This window comes from Lepisosteus oculatus, chromosome 9 (assembly GCF_040954835.1).
Source record: "Lepisosteus oculatus isolate fLepOcu1 chromosome 9, fLepOcu1.hap2, whole genome shotgun sequence".
Lineage (NCBI taxonomy): Eukaryota > Metazoa > Chordata > Actinopteri > Semionotiformes > Lepisosteidae > Lepisosteus > Lepisosteus oculatus.
The window spans coordinates 32,551,153-32,565,606 of NC_090704.1; the positions used below are offsets into that span (position 1 = coordinate 32,551,153).

The 14,454-nt window shown below is 35.9% G+C and overlaps 1 protein-coding gene across 2 annotated transcripts in view; it reads right to left on the reverse strand.

Annotated features, from left to right (window-relative positions):
• spata20 (spermatogenesis associated 20) overlaps positions 1-14,454 on the reverse strand; it is a 129,920-nt gene that overhangs the window by 40,341 nt on the left and 75,125 nt on the right. The window contains exon 16 of one of the 2 annotated variants that reach the window (XM_015355909.2): positions 12,775-13,191. The exons of the other annotated variant lie outside the window; for it this stretch is intronic. Within the exon in view, the coding sequence (XP_015211395.2) occupies positions 13,177-13,191 (15 nt within the window). The 3' untranslated portion in view covers positions 12,775-13,176. Of the gene's footprint in view, positions 1-12,774; positions 13,192-14,454 lie in introns of those variants that run through there. 2 annotated transcript variants of the gene reach the window in all.

A 14,454-nucleotide genomic window follows, 5' to 3' on the forward strand; every position in this document is an offset into this window, starting at 1 on the left:
TAATTACCAGCAATCTTCATTGAATTTCTGAAACTCTTTATTTAACATTTTTAAACTAAGAAAACACATGGATATTAGAAATGTATTATGTAGAAACTGTTCATTGAAAAAATGACAACTAAACTGTGTAGGTATTACAATATCACACACTCCATTTGTGTTTTTTTTCCTTGTGCTACAACATAAAATGAACTGTAAAGGAGGGAGTACATAGCCTAAGAAATTATAGGTGCTCAATAATACAAAATGTTAAACATATTGTAAGCAGAATGTCATAAAGTGGATAATTTTAACATAACAAATCATGAGGTTCAACAGGGGTTAGGTTGGCTTCAAAAACAAGTATCACCAGACCCTGATGGTGTTTTCTCAAACATACTCAAGGCAATGAATGGTGTTATTTTTCAGACCCAAGATAGGACATTTTATTTCTTAAAATGTCACTTTAAAAGACAGACAACATTGAATAAGAAATGGGAGGTCTTGCTTAACTAACTTGTTAGGGTTCTTATATACAGTAAAGCAACAAGCACGGTAGATAATAAAAAATACTTTTAATTAGAACACTTTAAAAGGTTGATTCTCAAATTTAAAGCTTTAGGAATACAAAGTAATACAGTATATACACATGGCCTGAGAACTTGATAACAAAAAGGAAACAAACAACATTTTACGGGACATAGCTGATAATTGAGCACACAGTACAGTATGTAAGCAGTGATATACAGAAGGCCTCTATTTTAGGCCACTTGGTCTTCTTGATATATTAATAGTATATTAACTTAAATTCTGATATGGTTAGCAAACAGTTGAATTCAAAGATGATAAAAACAAAGGGGTAAACACAAAAATATGGGGGAAATTTAACATTGAGTGTAAAGTGTTCCATGATCTAGTAGTCTGAACATACAGCACATATACATATTGTACAGTATGTGTGCCAGAAGAACAAGATTGCTCTTAGTATTACGAGGATTGACCAAGGATTTTGCTGTAGGGGTGTAGATTGGGTATGAGAAAGATGCACTATAGAAAGTCCCAGGTGCAAGAGTACTTAATGAAGTGGAAGTGTTTGAAAGCAGGATCTAATCATTCACATTAATATCTATTATAATTCCTGTTATAATTCCATTAAATAAAAAGTACAACAAACAGAATGCTTGGGTACACAGAGAAACAGAAAATGTAGAAATCAAATTCAAGACATAACGCTTGAGGTTTACAGTACATTAGTATGACATCACTAAAAATATTGTTTTCAGTTTTGGTACTCTTAGCTAAATAGGCCTACCAGTAAAAAGATCATTATAACCTTAGAAAGAGGTCAAAGTAAAAAAAAAATGATTAATGGTCTCGGGGGATTGCCATACGATACATAGACAGAATAAGAAAGCTTAATATCTTATCTAAAAAAAAGAAACTGAGAGGAGAATTGACCCAATACGTAAAATCCTAAAGAGTAAAGATACAGTCAACCAGGGAAACTGTTTAAAAATCAATAGAAAACACTAATTTGCATAAAGAATTGTGGGTAATTTAAACAGGCTTTCCAGCCAGCCACGAGGCCCAGAATCTTTTAAGAAATGTCTAAACTACCAAACATCCAAGATGGGCTAAATGGTCTCTTTTCATTTGCCTTTTTTCTTAGATTCTGAGTTTTATGTGCAGGAAAAATTAAAGCATTAACTGCAAAGAAAAGAGAGAAAAGTGAAATGTGGTTGGCCTAATCCTCTGTATTTCTAAACCTCTGTATTATGTTATTCAAATAATCTTGCAAAGGGATAGAATGATTTATCAGCCATGGGAGCGAGGCCAGCCCTTGGCTTAAGGGAATGTGGAGACTCCTAGGGCCCAAGGCCACCAGGGGGCCCCCTCAATGTGCAACATAACTTATTTTTTTTAGTCAGGACATTCAAATATGAGTCAAAAACTCTTTCCAGTGCCACGTCTTGTTGCTGCTGTGCTAATATAGGCTGTTAAAGTGTGTTAGTTATAAATTATAATATTATTAGTTGTGAATGTACGTCTAGTGCGTATACACCGAATGCATTTTTTTTATTTCAAAAAGTAGTAAATATTGTGATGATCAATTTTATTAACATCAAACACGTAATGAAACATTACAAGTGAACTTTGACCTGGATTGCAAACTACAGTAGGATGCAATGGTTTAAAATTAAAATCATGTACCAGAGTTGCAACCGGCAAATGCACTACATCTTTGGAGGTTCTCAGCTAGTTAGTTCTTTTTGGGTGCTGAGAAAAGGAAGCATAAAAAAGATCAGGGTAAATGATCTTAAAACAGAGGCATGCCAGACCAAGTCACTGTAATAATGCATTTGTATTCAATTCGGTTTTGAATATGTCAGATCATAGAGTATGTAGACAAGCCACATTTTCTAGGTTAAAACTTAGAAAAGGCTGCTTGAGGTGTATTGACGTTATTTCTAAATAGTAATGGGAAGCTGATAATAGTCATGTACAGTATATGCAAATTGTGATCTAGAGGGGCCTCTTTCCAAGAAAGGGCCCCCCCCCAAAAAACAGGCCAGTCCAGCAGAAGAATGACTGTGATATATTGTACGGTATGATCCACTGGGACATTTTCTTTTCAAAAGGGAGTTAATGTTTACATACAACAAAGATTTAAGTAAGCAATGTTTATTCTTACTAACTATAAAGTGGTTGTGGTTTTGGCTTTTTACAAAGTACAAGTATGAACTGCACATTTAATGGAGTGTTCCAGATGCCATGTCCTACTGTATGTAGAAATAATTTATCATAGTCAAAAGGTACATAAAAACAATGTTGCAATCAGATAATGCCTCTATAGTAAATGGATTAGAGGTGACAACATTTCACTCTGAAATGGTGTTACTTAACAGAGGTTTGAGAGAAAGGCAAATTCTAATGTTTCATTTCTGCTCCCTTATGTATAAATACTCCCTGGCGAAACACAGCACTGTGCACATCTTTTTCTAGCACTCTGCTGCATTTCTAGGTCTCATCAGAGGAAGGCAATACCTTTAGTGCTCATCTCCTGCAAGCCAGCAGTCTCTTCCTCAAACTCTCCATAGCAAGCAAAAGTCTCTGCTGCTGCCAAGTCATTTGCACTTTTCTTTCAGTTCTCCTTATGTGATTAAATCTCCATGAAACTCCAAACAACTACAACCATTTTATCTTCCTTTTTTCCCTTACCTTCTTGCTTTTCCTAATCCCATTCATTCTTCCTCTTTCTGATTTTCTTCTCTCCAATTATGGCCCCAGCCAATATTTACTGTTTTGTCTCTGCCCTTTCCCTTATCCTTCTCAATGTTCTTACAGAAGCCCTCTGGACTCAGATGCCTGCTCCATCCCATGGGTGCACTGTGTCAGTCTGCAGTGGATCTGGGCCTCCTCATTCACAACTCTCAAAGTTCATGATGCCCACAGTCCAGGCTGCAATGGCGATGGGTTTTCCACCCCTTTACTCCCTCTGTCATTTGCTATCAGCCCTCAACCTTTTTTTTTAGGAAGTGTCACATTTCTGCAAGAGGTAGCTCTTTTCTTGCTTGCAATCTTCTGTTGCACCCCAAAGAGTTTTAATCTCAAGCCTTTTAATCTCTACTCTGGTACTGCTGCTAGCTTCTAGTAGTGTTACCTGTTCACTGACACATCACCCACATCATACAGTATATCTCATTCACTTCCTCCAAAATACTGTATATCTACTCACTCAAACAAGCTCCAACCAGTGTCATACATGTTTTTCATTCCACGCTATGCATATTGTTCTTAGTTCCTGCTAAACTTTGCAGCCAAGCCTTCTAGCTCATAGTGTCATGTTTGAAATCTGTGCCAGTGTTTTGGGGATTCTTTTGGTGGGTTGTGGCAGCACTGATGTTCGTAAAAGACACTGTCAGGACAGAGGTAGGAGAGAAACAAATACAACACAAGGACACGATTTTAAGGTCAATATTTTAAAAAGAATAAAACAAAATAAACAAAGCAAAACAATCCAGCTGCAGTAGTTCAACAGTACCCAAAGGATTTGGAAGAGCTGTTGCAGATCTCCTTCAGGATTACATGTGAAGCTATTATTGTCAAAGAGCTTGGTGAAGCAATCAGCAGTGACAGAAAGTGTCACATTCTAATATCCACTTCCCCATGTATAAATGGTTCCTGGATACACCCTGCACTGCACATATTTTCTAGCACTCTTCCCTTCATCCCAGCTTCAGCATTGCAGCATTTTCTCCCTGGCTCATCCTGGTTATCCCTGGCTACTTATGGGGTTTGTGACAGTGCTTTTTCAGCCATTTCCTCTGCCAGATGAGTTAACTACAAAGTATTACATTAGATATCGCTTTATATTTGTTGGCTTGCTTCATCATTGTTAGACTTTGACTGAACTTATGAAATGGTAGCTACCTGCAATACATCACATGATTGTCCAGAAAAAGGGACAAACGTGGAAGACTACAGGACATGCTAACAAACCATTGTCTGGATCTGTCTTCCTGCTACAAATGGTAGCAGCCACTCAAATTCCAGTTCTTGTCTAGCCATCCCTAGAAGGATTCTAGATTGTTATATTCAATGATTGACCAGTTTGTTCTGCACCTTATTATAAGTCTATCTCTGTTTTATTACCTACTACACAATTGAACATCCTTCCTCTCTCTTGTTGTCCACAAATAATTAATAACCCTAAACCTTCAGATTGAAAAAACAAATTCAGCAAACCTCTCGGAATAAAATATTTCTACAGAATTTCTATCCATTTAAACTTCTTCCAAGTTAAAGGAGAGCAGTCTATTCTGAAATATGCAAAGTCATATTCAACAAGCTTTCAAGAAGCACGGGGGATTTGGGAAAGGAACAAAAGCTTTTCCTCTGCCAATCACAGCTGATAAAGATCACCAGTGTGATCCCCATGTTTCACTTTAATCATCTTAAAAAGTCTTTAATGAGTACACATGGGTGACTATGCACATTCCTTCCAAGAAAAAACAAAGTCACATCTGTGACCTGAATTGGCAAAATGCTGTGAACTCTGCAGCTCCAGTAAATTGTGTTGTAAGATCAAAAGAATTATTAATCACATTCAGCAGGTTATTTTCAAGGAAATTCACTGATGTATACAGAGGAATCCAAAACAGTAGCAGAAAGCACAAGGGGGATATTGAGAGTCAGGATGAAAACATCAATGGGATCTCTTATTTTGCAGGTCTTTGGGAATAAAGTACTGTACAGTAGGTGCAGCATTATTTTCAAAACTGTCTTAACAACTGCACTCCTGCATTAAGTGTGTTATAGTGTTAGACTGCAGTTTCTATAAATACATAGGTGATAACTTGATTTAAAAAAATCAGATTTTAAAATCTGAGATTTCAAATCTCAGATGAAGCTGCCTTGGCATTAAAACTTTAATATTTTTTTGTAATACAGCAAACATATTGGACAAAGACGTGTTTTAAGATGTCCAATCACCTGTGTGTTTATAAAAAAACACAATTTAAAAATGATTCCTAAAATACAATACAGTACGTACTGCAGCTGCTGCTCATGTCACACCAAACAAGGATATGCAATTTAAACAGTGAAGTTTTGTTCACCACAAACTAAGATGGGGTCAGTGTCTTTTAATGTGTCCAAGAATAGCTTCTTAACAAAATGCTCACACCAAAAATGACAGTGCTGTAATCTTGTTGTTCAAAGAAGCAGGTTAAAAACAAAATCTTGACACAGGGTTATAGTGTATATACTAGCTATTGAAACCTGCTTTCATTCACAGTGAACAGAACACCACACTCAAATACAGCAGGAAATTTCAGTAGTAATTGAAGGCTGCCTGGTGGTGGTCTAAATCAATGCTGTACCTAATGCAATTCAGTGTGCTTAAAATAACAGAATTGAAAGCTCTACTTCCTTTCAAAATGCAGACCGGTACTTCTACTGCTGAGTTGCTTATGCATTCCCCAGTGGCACCCAATTCTAATTACCTTCTCTCTCCCTCAGTTTCCCACTGTAACTACATAGAATATAAGAACAGTTACAAAGGAGAGGAGGCCATTCCACCTCCTAACTAATTGGTAGCTAATAGAACCAATGATCCCATGCCATCACAACCCTTTGTGTAAAGAAGTACACATTTCTATTTATACACAGTGCTGTTTTCAGTTTTTTCTTAGAACCCCCCCTTAATTTCCACTTAAGTGTTTTGTTTTTCTTTGTTGGATGTCCGTGCGAATTTTGCATTCTTGATTAAGGTAGTTTAACTCCGTTCAAGGCTAAAAAGATAAAATAAATTTAGCCTGTCAATGCAATACATTCATTTGAGCCCACTAATTTATCAAATAGTTCTTCTCTGAAATGATTTCAGAGCAATTTCTCCTGCTTTGTTGTATCCAAATTGTGCAAAGTATTCTATTTATAAACTTATAGTATATCCTCATTTAAATTATTTTTTTACCTCTATATTCAAACTTATTTTTTTTTACATTTTACTGTTTTCCTATATTGCCTGGAAAATGAAAATAATGTGTTTATATAAACACGTAAGTTTTCTTATAAGTAGCCTCTTCAAACTCATTGTTTTCCATACATTGGCAGTTTATAATTTTGCTATCTCCTTGCAACAGCTTGCACTTGTTTGTCATCTGCCACTTGCTTTCCCATTTTGTCTCAGCAACTTTTAGTTTCATTTGTAGTTCAACAGTGTTGGTATATTATCTTTGTTTAGAAAAATCTTGTGACTAATTCACCCATTATACCAGAATCTAGATCACTGATATAAATTCAGACAAACAGTGGTCCTAAAACAGATCCTCAGGATTGACCATTAATTATATCAACCCTATCTGACCATTTACTCCATTTTGTACAGGTCTATGATATATAATTGCACCTGGTGAGGTTTGAATAAAAAAGTGAGAGGGAACACACTGAGCACTTAAGAAGGTTACATAACTATGGCAAGAAAGTGCATAAGACAGAGCAAAACTTTATCAGTCTGTACATTTGGAAAGATTGTTTCCTGGGCTGACTAAATTCTTCTTTAACTGGGGTAGAATTACAGAATTTAACTGCTAAATTCTGCTTATTGCACCTGGTGAGGTTTGAATAAAAAAGTGAGAGGGAACACACTGAGCACTTAAGAAGGTTACATAACTATGGCAAGAAAGTGCATAAGACAGAGCAAAACTTTATCAGTCTGTACATTTGGAAAGATTGTTTCCTGGGCTGACTAAATTCTTCTTTAACTGGGGTAGAATTACAGAATTGTGTAAGACTTTGCTTAGTCAATCAACCTTTTAGTATGCTGTTTATTTCTTGTATTTAAAAGCCATGGTGCTTGTTTACTTTAAAGCTACAGATGCTGCCCAACTAAAAAGCTAAAAGCTTTTTTTATGTAGAGTTTACTTTGAAGAAATAAAAATGAAGGCATGAAAAAGATCTCAAATTATTTATTTCTGTGAGTATTGCCAGCTGTCTATAATCATACAGTATCATGTATATAACAAATACACTATATTATTAGACAATTTGACTTTCTTTTAGTATGCAATTCATAAGAAGATTAATATCTCTTATTTGTCCAAATAAAACTAAAACAAGAAGGGACGTTCATCAGTCCAGCTTTATCTCATGTCTTGCACATTAAATGACTTGTGCAAGCACTATGTGTTAGTGTGTGCAAGAGTAGCCTTCACTCAGCCCTGAAGTCCATTAATACAGGCATTCCAATTTGAAAACTGGGATTCCCATTAGTTCTACTACAGTGTGTTACTATGGTAGCAAGATAGAGCCCACTTGGGGGTACCCTACAGTAGCAGGTGGGGGTCTGTGGGGGAGGACTTGCAGGGGGTTTGAAAACAACTTCCCCATTGTAGGTCAGCTGTCAGGTTGATACCATAATTAGAAATGATGACTCTTTTAGATCCTGCTAATTCGAAAAGAAAACTCGGTATGTAAGCAGAAAAACTAACTTTCTATGACAGATTGTTTTTTTTCCTTTTTATCTAAAAGTAAAGCTGACAATCTTTTTGATAACTTTCAAGAGACACATTTCTGTCATTTGTCTTCATCTCAAAAAGGTTTCCACTCATTGAAGATAGACACATAAAGAACACATAAATATATAAAAAGGATTCTGACAACCTCAAAGCTCAAAATGTGATATGGACAGGGAGTTTGATTCACTCTCTAAAAATAGTTATTTACTCTTGTGAATGTCTTCCTGGGATTATGTCACTAGAAATAGCCTGATAGAGGGAATGCATCTATTTTTTAGCTGGCTGCCTGGGTTGGCAATCAACACTGTAATTTAGTATACACCTTATCTTGCCCAAATCAATTAAGCAAACAATTTACTGAGCAGACCTGTACTGCACTGCAGATAGTCCTCGATGTGCACATCTAATTCTCATCAGTACTCTGCTTATAGAAAACCTCCAAAGTGGATGAAAAAAGACAGTAACTCATTACATTACATTAGATTTCGTTCCACTTCACAATTGTGTCCCACTTGTTGGTGATTCTTCACATAAAATAAAAAATTTATATCTTTATGTTTGAAGCCTGAAATGTGGCAAAAGGTTGAAAAGTTCAAGGGGGCCGAATACTTTCGCAAGGCACTGTAGCATACAAATATGCATATACTGCCAGCTCACAGTTCTCTGACGAAATCAGCAGGAGGATGACCTGGCTGGCTCCAGCCTGGTGTGTACTGCCACCAGAGGATTCCCCTCCATAGCTGACTTATACACATAGATGACAATACACAGGCTCCAAGTGAAGGTATCTAGATCAACATGGACTTGAAATGAATGCCTTGACACACTAGCCCACTCTTACTATTAATTCTTACAAAAGTATGTTTTAATAAGTCATTACGAGCAGTACAGCACTGATATCCTTAATAAAAGTTAATAAAAGGTGTATATAGCAAACATATCATTATGCATGTTGTGCACGCACAGTTTTAGAAGAATTAAATATGGATTTTGTATTGTCATTGAATGTTGAATGGTTTCATTTATCTCCTTTTTTACATTTAAGTGTATGTTATTTAAATCACCTAATTCATAAGAGATTTGATTGGGCTCAGGTGATGAGGTGTTTTAACCTGCTGAATTTCAAGTATGGTCCTAAGAAACACAGAAAGGCTCTTACTCATACAGGTTATCAAGTGAATATTTCCTTTGTGTCTTTGGTAGGTTGTAGATTAAAAAAATCAATGTACTGTCAGTCACTTTCTAAGGTGCTCACCTTTTTCTAATCTGGTAACATTACATTACAACCAAACAGAGCTTCTCAATGACGGACCATGATCTAAAACCTGTCTACAAATGTCATCACATTTGTAGGAGAAGTAAGTCAAATTTAAGAATTCACCCTTACCAGCTCAATGATGCTATATGCCATCATCATTTTTAGCACAACATTTGCACATTTCCTGCTTTAAGATGTCACATGAAGCTGTTACTAGTCAGTGCCACTATTGGTTTAATATTTAGCCAATAATTGGAGAGTTTATTTCAGTCATAACACATTTCGGGACATATTCAAGAGAGCTTGTTTTGAAAGTATGAACAGCTCTGATTACCAGCTGTCTTTTCACAAAAATCTTATAGCATTAAATATATATAATTTTCCAATTTCTGTGTTAAAAGTTACAAGAGGCCTTTATTATTAGTAAGAAAACTGTTTAGAGTTTACATTTTTTTAATGTCTGTATGGTGTCCAAAAAATAGTGATGCAACACGACATCACTGGGAGTAAGTGGTCATGTTTCTCCTGTATTGTGATCTATTAGCTGGTGCAAAGCATGCTTTATTGAAATAATTACGTGGACAAAATATGCATAATTTAATTAATTTAAGTATATTTCTTTATCAATGTAAACATAAATTAATTAAAGTTCAGGTGGGTAGCTGCGTCAGCATGCGTAGGCTGCAAAGGAACAAGTTATAGGTTTATTCCATGATGAAAAAAAGAAGAAAGAGAACACAACGTTTTGGCCGTGGAGCCTTCTTCAGGTGAATTAAGGTTTTTGTAGTCTTATAGAAAGAAATATCTATTTTCTTCATGCAATTTTCAAATTTCTCCAAAAAACACACACACAAAACATTACATTCTGTAGAATGGACACTAATTCTTACATTGAAAGCAGAATGTGTCAAAATGTGTGTAAAATGGTATAACAACAAGGTTGTCTGCATGATCTTTACTATGGTTGGCTGCGCACCAGCTAATACAGTAAGATGATGGTCAGCTGCCCCAAAAAAGTACAAACAGGTGCCCCAGCCAGCACTGGTCAGATTATACAAAGTATAGGGGGTATTGATCTGCACAATATTGAGTTCAAGTCACTCAGATACTACATGTGGATTTTCTTCCAGCTGGTTGATGCTGTACAGTAGGTGTGTTCTTAATGCATTGCTGCTGCTTCAGAACTATTACTGAATGAGATGCAAGAAATGCGAACTGGCCAACTGCATAACCCGCAATAGTAATTGCTTTGTTGAGTTCTACACTCTAGAAAGAGAGAAACATATACACTAATACTAAAATAGTTATAACAAATGACTGTACAAACTAAAACACTGTACATAGAAAGAAAGGAAGAATATATTTTCAATTGTTAAAATGATTTGAACACATAGTCTCTAATCGAACTATAGTTAAGAAGTGTTAAAATAAGTAACCGCCAGTTACTTAATAAGTAACCGCCGGTTACACAAACCGCCGGCTAGAATGAAGACACTGTTTGGTCTGGGAAATAGGTGTCCAAAAAGTTGACCATTGCAGCCCACTGATGCCATTTGGTATCATTTATTTCTTTCCAAAATTATTTTCTTTCAATTTTTTTCTGATGTGTGATTTGGTGCTATTGGAAACATGTGTACCAAAGGAAACAATTTTCTAAAGTGTTTAAAATAATTTGGATTTGAAAGGGCTAATCATCTGAGATGCCAGCTTTTAATACTTTGAGTTTATTTTCTTTATTGAAATATTAGGTAGAGAAGTATTTTGCGAAAAGGGGGTCTTTATTTTTCATGATGTTGTAATTCCGAGTGATGAGGATCTGCTGAACCTGACCCACAGAGCAGTTGTGATGCATGGGTCCTCAGCACTGAAGCAGGGCCCAAGCAGTGAGGGGCTCCCCAGGGAACAGGTTCTTTTAGTATCGGTATTTACACCCCAAGTAAGCACAGTCGCTAAGTAATTACGCAGCTAGCGATTTGTTTACCAGGTACAGACATGACAGAGCTCATGCATCTTTCCCACTCCAACAAGCACCTGCTGGAAGAAGCAAGTGCCCCAGTTTCCAGAAACACCTGGCCTGAATGCAATTTAATAAACTTTTTACTTGAATAACTTGCTGCCTATAATGAGGGGGTGTCCCTTGGTGGTTTGAGGAATATCTAAAAAGAATACAAATTTCCCTCCTATTGTGCCACAGTTAGCTTACTTTCAGTGTATCGCAGAGCACAATAAAAGTTTGGTGCTCAAAGATTAAAGTTAATTAGTTTTTCAGGGCCTCTTTATACATCAGTTGAGGGCCCATAATCTCTTGACTTTGCTGAACAACAAGCCTCAGATTGAAAAACTACTTTTGATACAGTACAAGTCATTTTGTAGCAGATAACACTTTATAAAAAGCTATATTATTAAATAATACATGAAATTACCAAGTTAAATTACCAGTTTGAGAAGTAATAGCTCTGCAATACAGCATAATAGAGACTGAAGAATGGAACTGACAGCTGTGAAGTCACATATACAGTACTGTATGCTGGCACCTATACATCTTGTACCATGAGGTTCATTCCACCTCTGTGGGGCAAGTGAAAGAGTAAGAGATCACATATTAAGGGGGGTTCTGACTTAGAGGTGTTTAGTCATAATCCCATAAATGGTATCTTCACACTAGTGGTTCCATGGACAAGACCATACATCAAATGTCTGAACATGCTTGCCTCAATCAGAGTCAATATTGTCACAATAAACTTTCAGGCAACTCTTTCTTGACATATGTCAGAAAATTATACACACCTTCCTCATTCTCAAAGAATGAAGAAATTTCAGAAGAAATGGTTTCTACTGGACCCATGTTACACACAGAAGAATGACATTAGTGTCATAGCTACCTTCCAAAAACATTTCCTGCAGAAACAGTTTCAACTTTCAATCATATCTGCCTCAGGCCTCTCCAGGAGAGACTGATCTTGACAGAACTGTGAACATACTGTAGTTAAACAGTATTGCACTCCTTAATTAACACTGAGCATTACTCCTTATACTAGGCACAGAATTTCCCATTGTTAAACAAAGTTTTAGAAACCCCTGGAGTGCATGACAATCAACAAACAGCAGGACTGATCTGCTTCCAGAAATGCTACATAAGAAAAAACAAACATTTGCAACTAATCACAATCCAAGTTGACCTGATGCTTTGCACACACTAAAATTGGACTAAGCGAGAATATTCTTCTGTTGCACAGGACATTCTGTATTATTGAACATTACTATACTGTAGCTCAGTAAATTTAAAAGATGTTGAGGCAAAACCATAACATTGTGTAGTGTTTTGATGGTTTTAATTTACTGAAATAACTAGAAATAAGTACATTAAACTAAGGGAGTACCTTTTATCTACTAAGAATCAATCAATAAGAGCAATATCCACACATGGATTCAAAGAAGTACAATATACAGTTTTATTAATACAATGGAAAATGTTTCTAAATAAATTAATGTAAGAGTAAATGTAATGCTTGCAATATTATCAGACAGTATTAAATTTGTATTGCTTTAAATCTTATAGTCGTGACACTTTGAAGTCACAATTAATATTTTATATGCACAACTTACTCCACATATTCAAAGCAAGAAACAAAAAAGACAAAGGTAAATACATAATTAATATGAAAGACAAATGGAAAAGTCATTATTGCATAAGTATTCAAATCTTTGCTGGCAAACCTAAATTTAGATGCTCATAATTACCTTAATAAGCCACACAACTAGCTCAGTGGCCTCTCTCTGTGTGCACTAATAGTGGTTCACATGATGTCAGAATTAATATACTTATCTCTGTAAGGTGCTTTATTTAGGTAGTGTATTTAAAACAAAGACTTAAGTAGCTTTCTGTTGTTGAAGTTTCATCTTTTCTTCCTTCAGTTGTAGTTAAGTTGTAGAAACCTGTAGACGGGCATAGACCAAGACAAGGATATAAAAACATTATCTTCATATCCTTTAGAGCACAATGAAGCTGATAATTAAGAAATGGAAGGTGAATTTAACTACCTACACACTGCTTAGATCAGACCTCAAACCGAACAGCTGGACAAGGAAGGAACTGTTTAATCATGCCGCTGTGAGGCCAACTGTGACTTTGGAGATTTCAGTGGTTGTGATGGGATAAAACATGTCAAACCCTAAATAAGGTTTGTAAGACAGCATTTAATAGATCATGCAGACTAGTGGCAAAAAAATGTTTTGACAAGTGCAAAAAACAGTGTATCACCCGGTAAAGCCTATCCCTGCTCTCAAATACGTTATAAAGGCACGTGACAAAACAAATGAAACTTCAGTATAATGGAGCTGTTATTATTCTAAGTTGATGTATGTCATAATAATAGTAGTCTGTAGATTTAAATCAAAGCACAAGACAGTGCAGCAGCCCAAACATTTTGAAGTGTAGACACCTGTGGGACATATGAATGGTTTACTACCATCATGACACATCACAAGATAATATTTATTCCAGTCAAAGGTGAAGGTCAAATCAAACAGCCTGGAAAGTGAAACTAGACAAAACTAGAACTAAATTTGCTAACCTTTACCAATCAAAAAGCCTTGTTGCTCAGTCAGAATTTTGGCTTGTAATTTTTTTATTTCATTGGAATAAAAATGTTGTCATTACAAGAGACCTTAATTATTCATATCTAAAAAGCAGATGGACTGGTGGTCACTGTAACTACAAAAAACCTGCATTTATAACAGTACAACTTTATAAATAGCATACATTTATAAATGTAGAAAGTAGCACTCAGGGTTTGAACAAAACAGTGCAGTAAATTTAAACTACTGCAAAAGCAACATAATCCTATGTCTTTGTCTTCTGGAATGGAATTAAGCCATGATTATGACCACATCACTACTATTTCTCCAATAATGCCATTTAATTGATTCATTTTCCGTCTAAAACCTACTTCACACAGGGAGAATGCTGTAAATGATCACAGAGTCCAATTACTGTCCCCTGGCTCTTTGCCAAAGGACGACTGGCGTAGTAAAAGACAGAAAAGTCCCACTATGCCTCACAGACAGCTTCTCAGATGGAAAAAATTCCATGGATACCTACACACGATAGACAGTTTCTCAAATGGAAAGGATTCTGCTCTATAGTCAGCTTTCTTGGAATGTGCAGGAAATCTCAAAACTTGGAAATAAAAGTCGAGA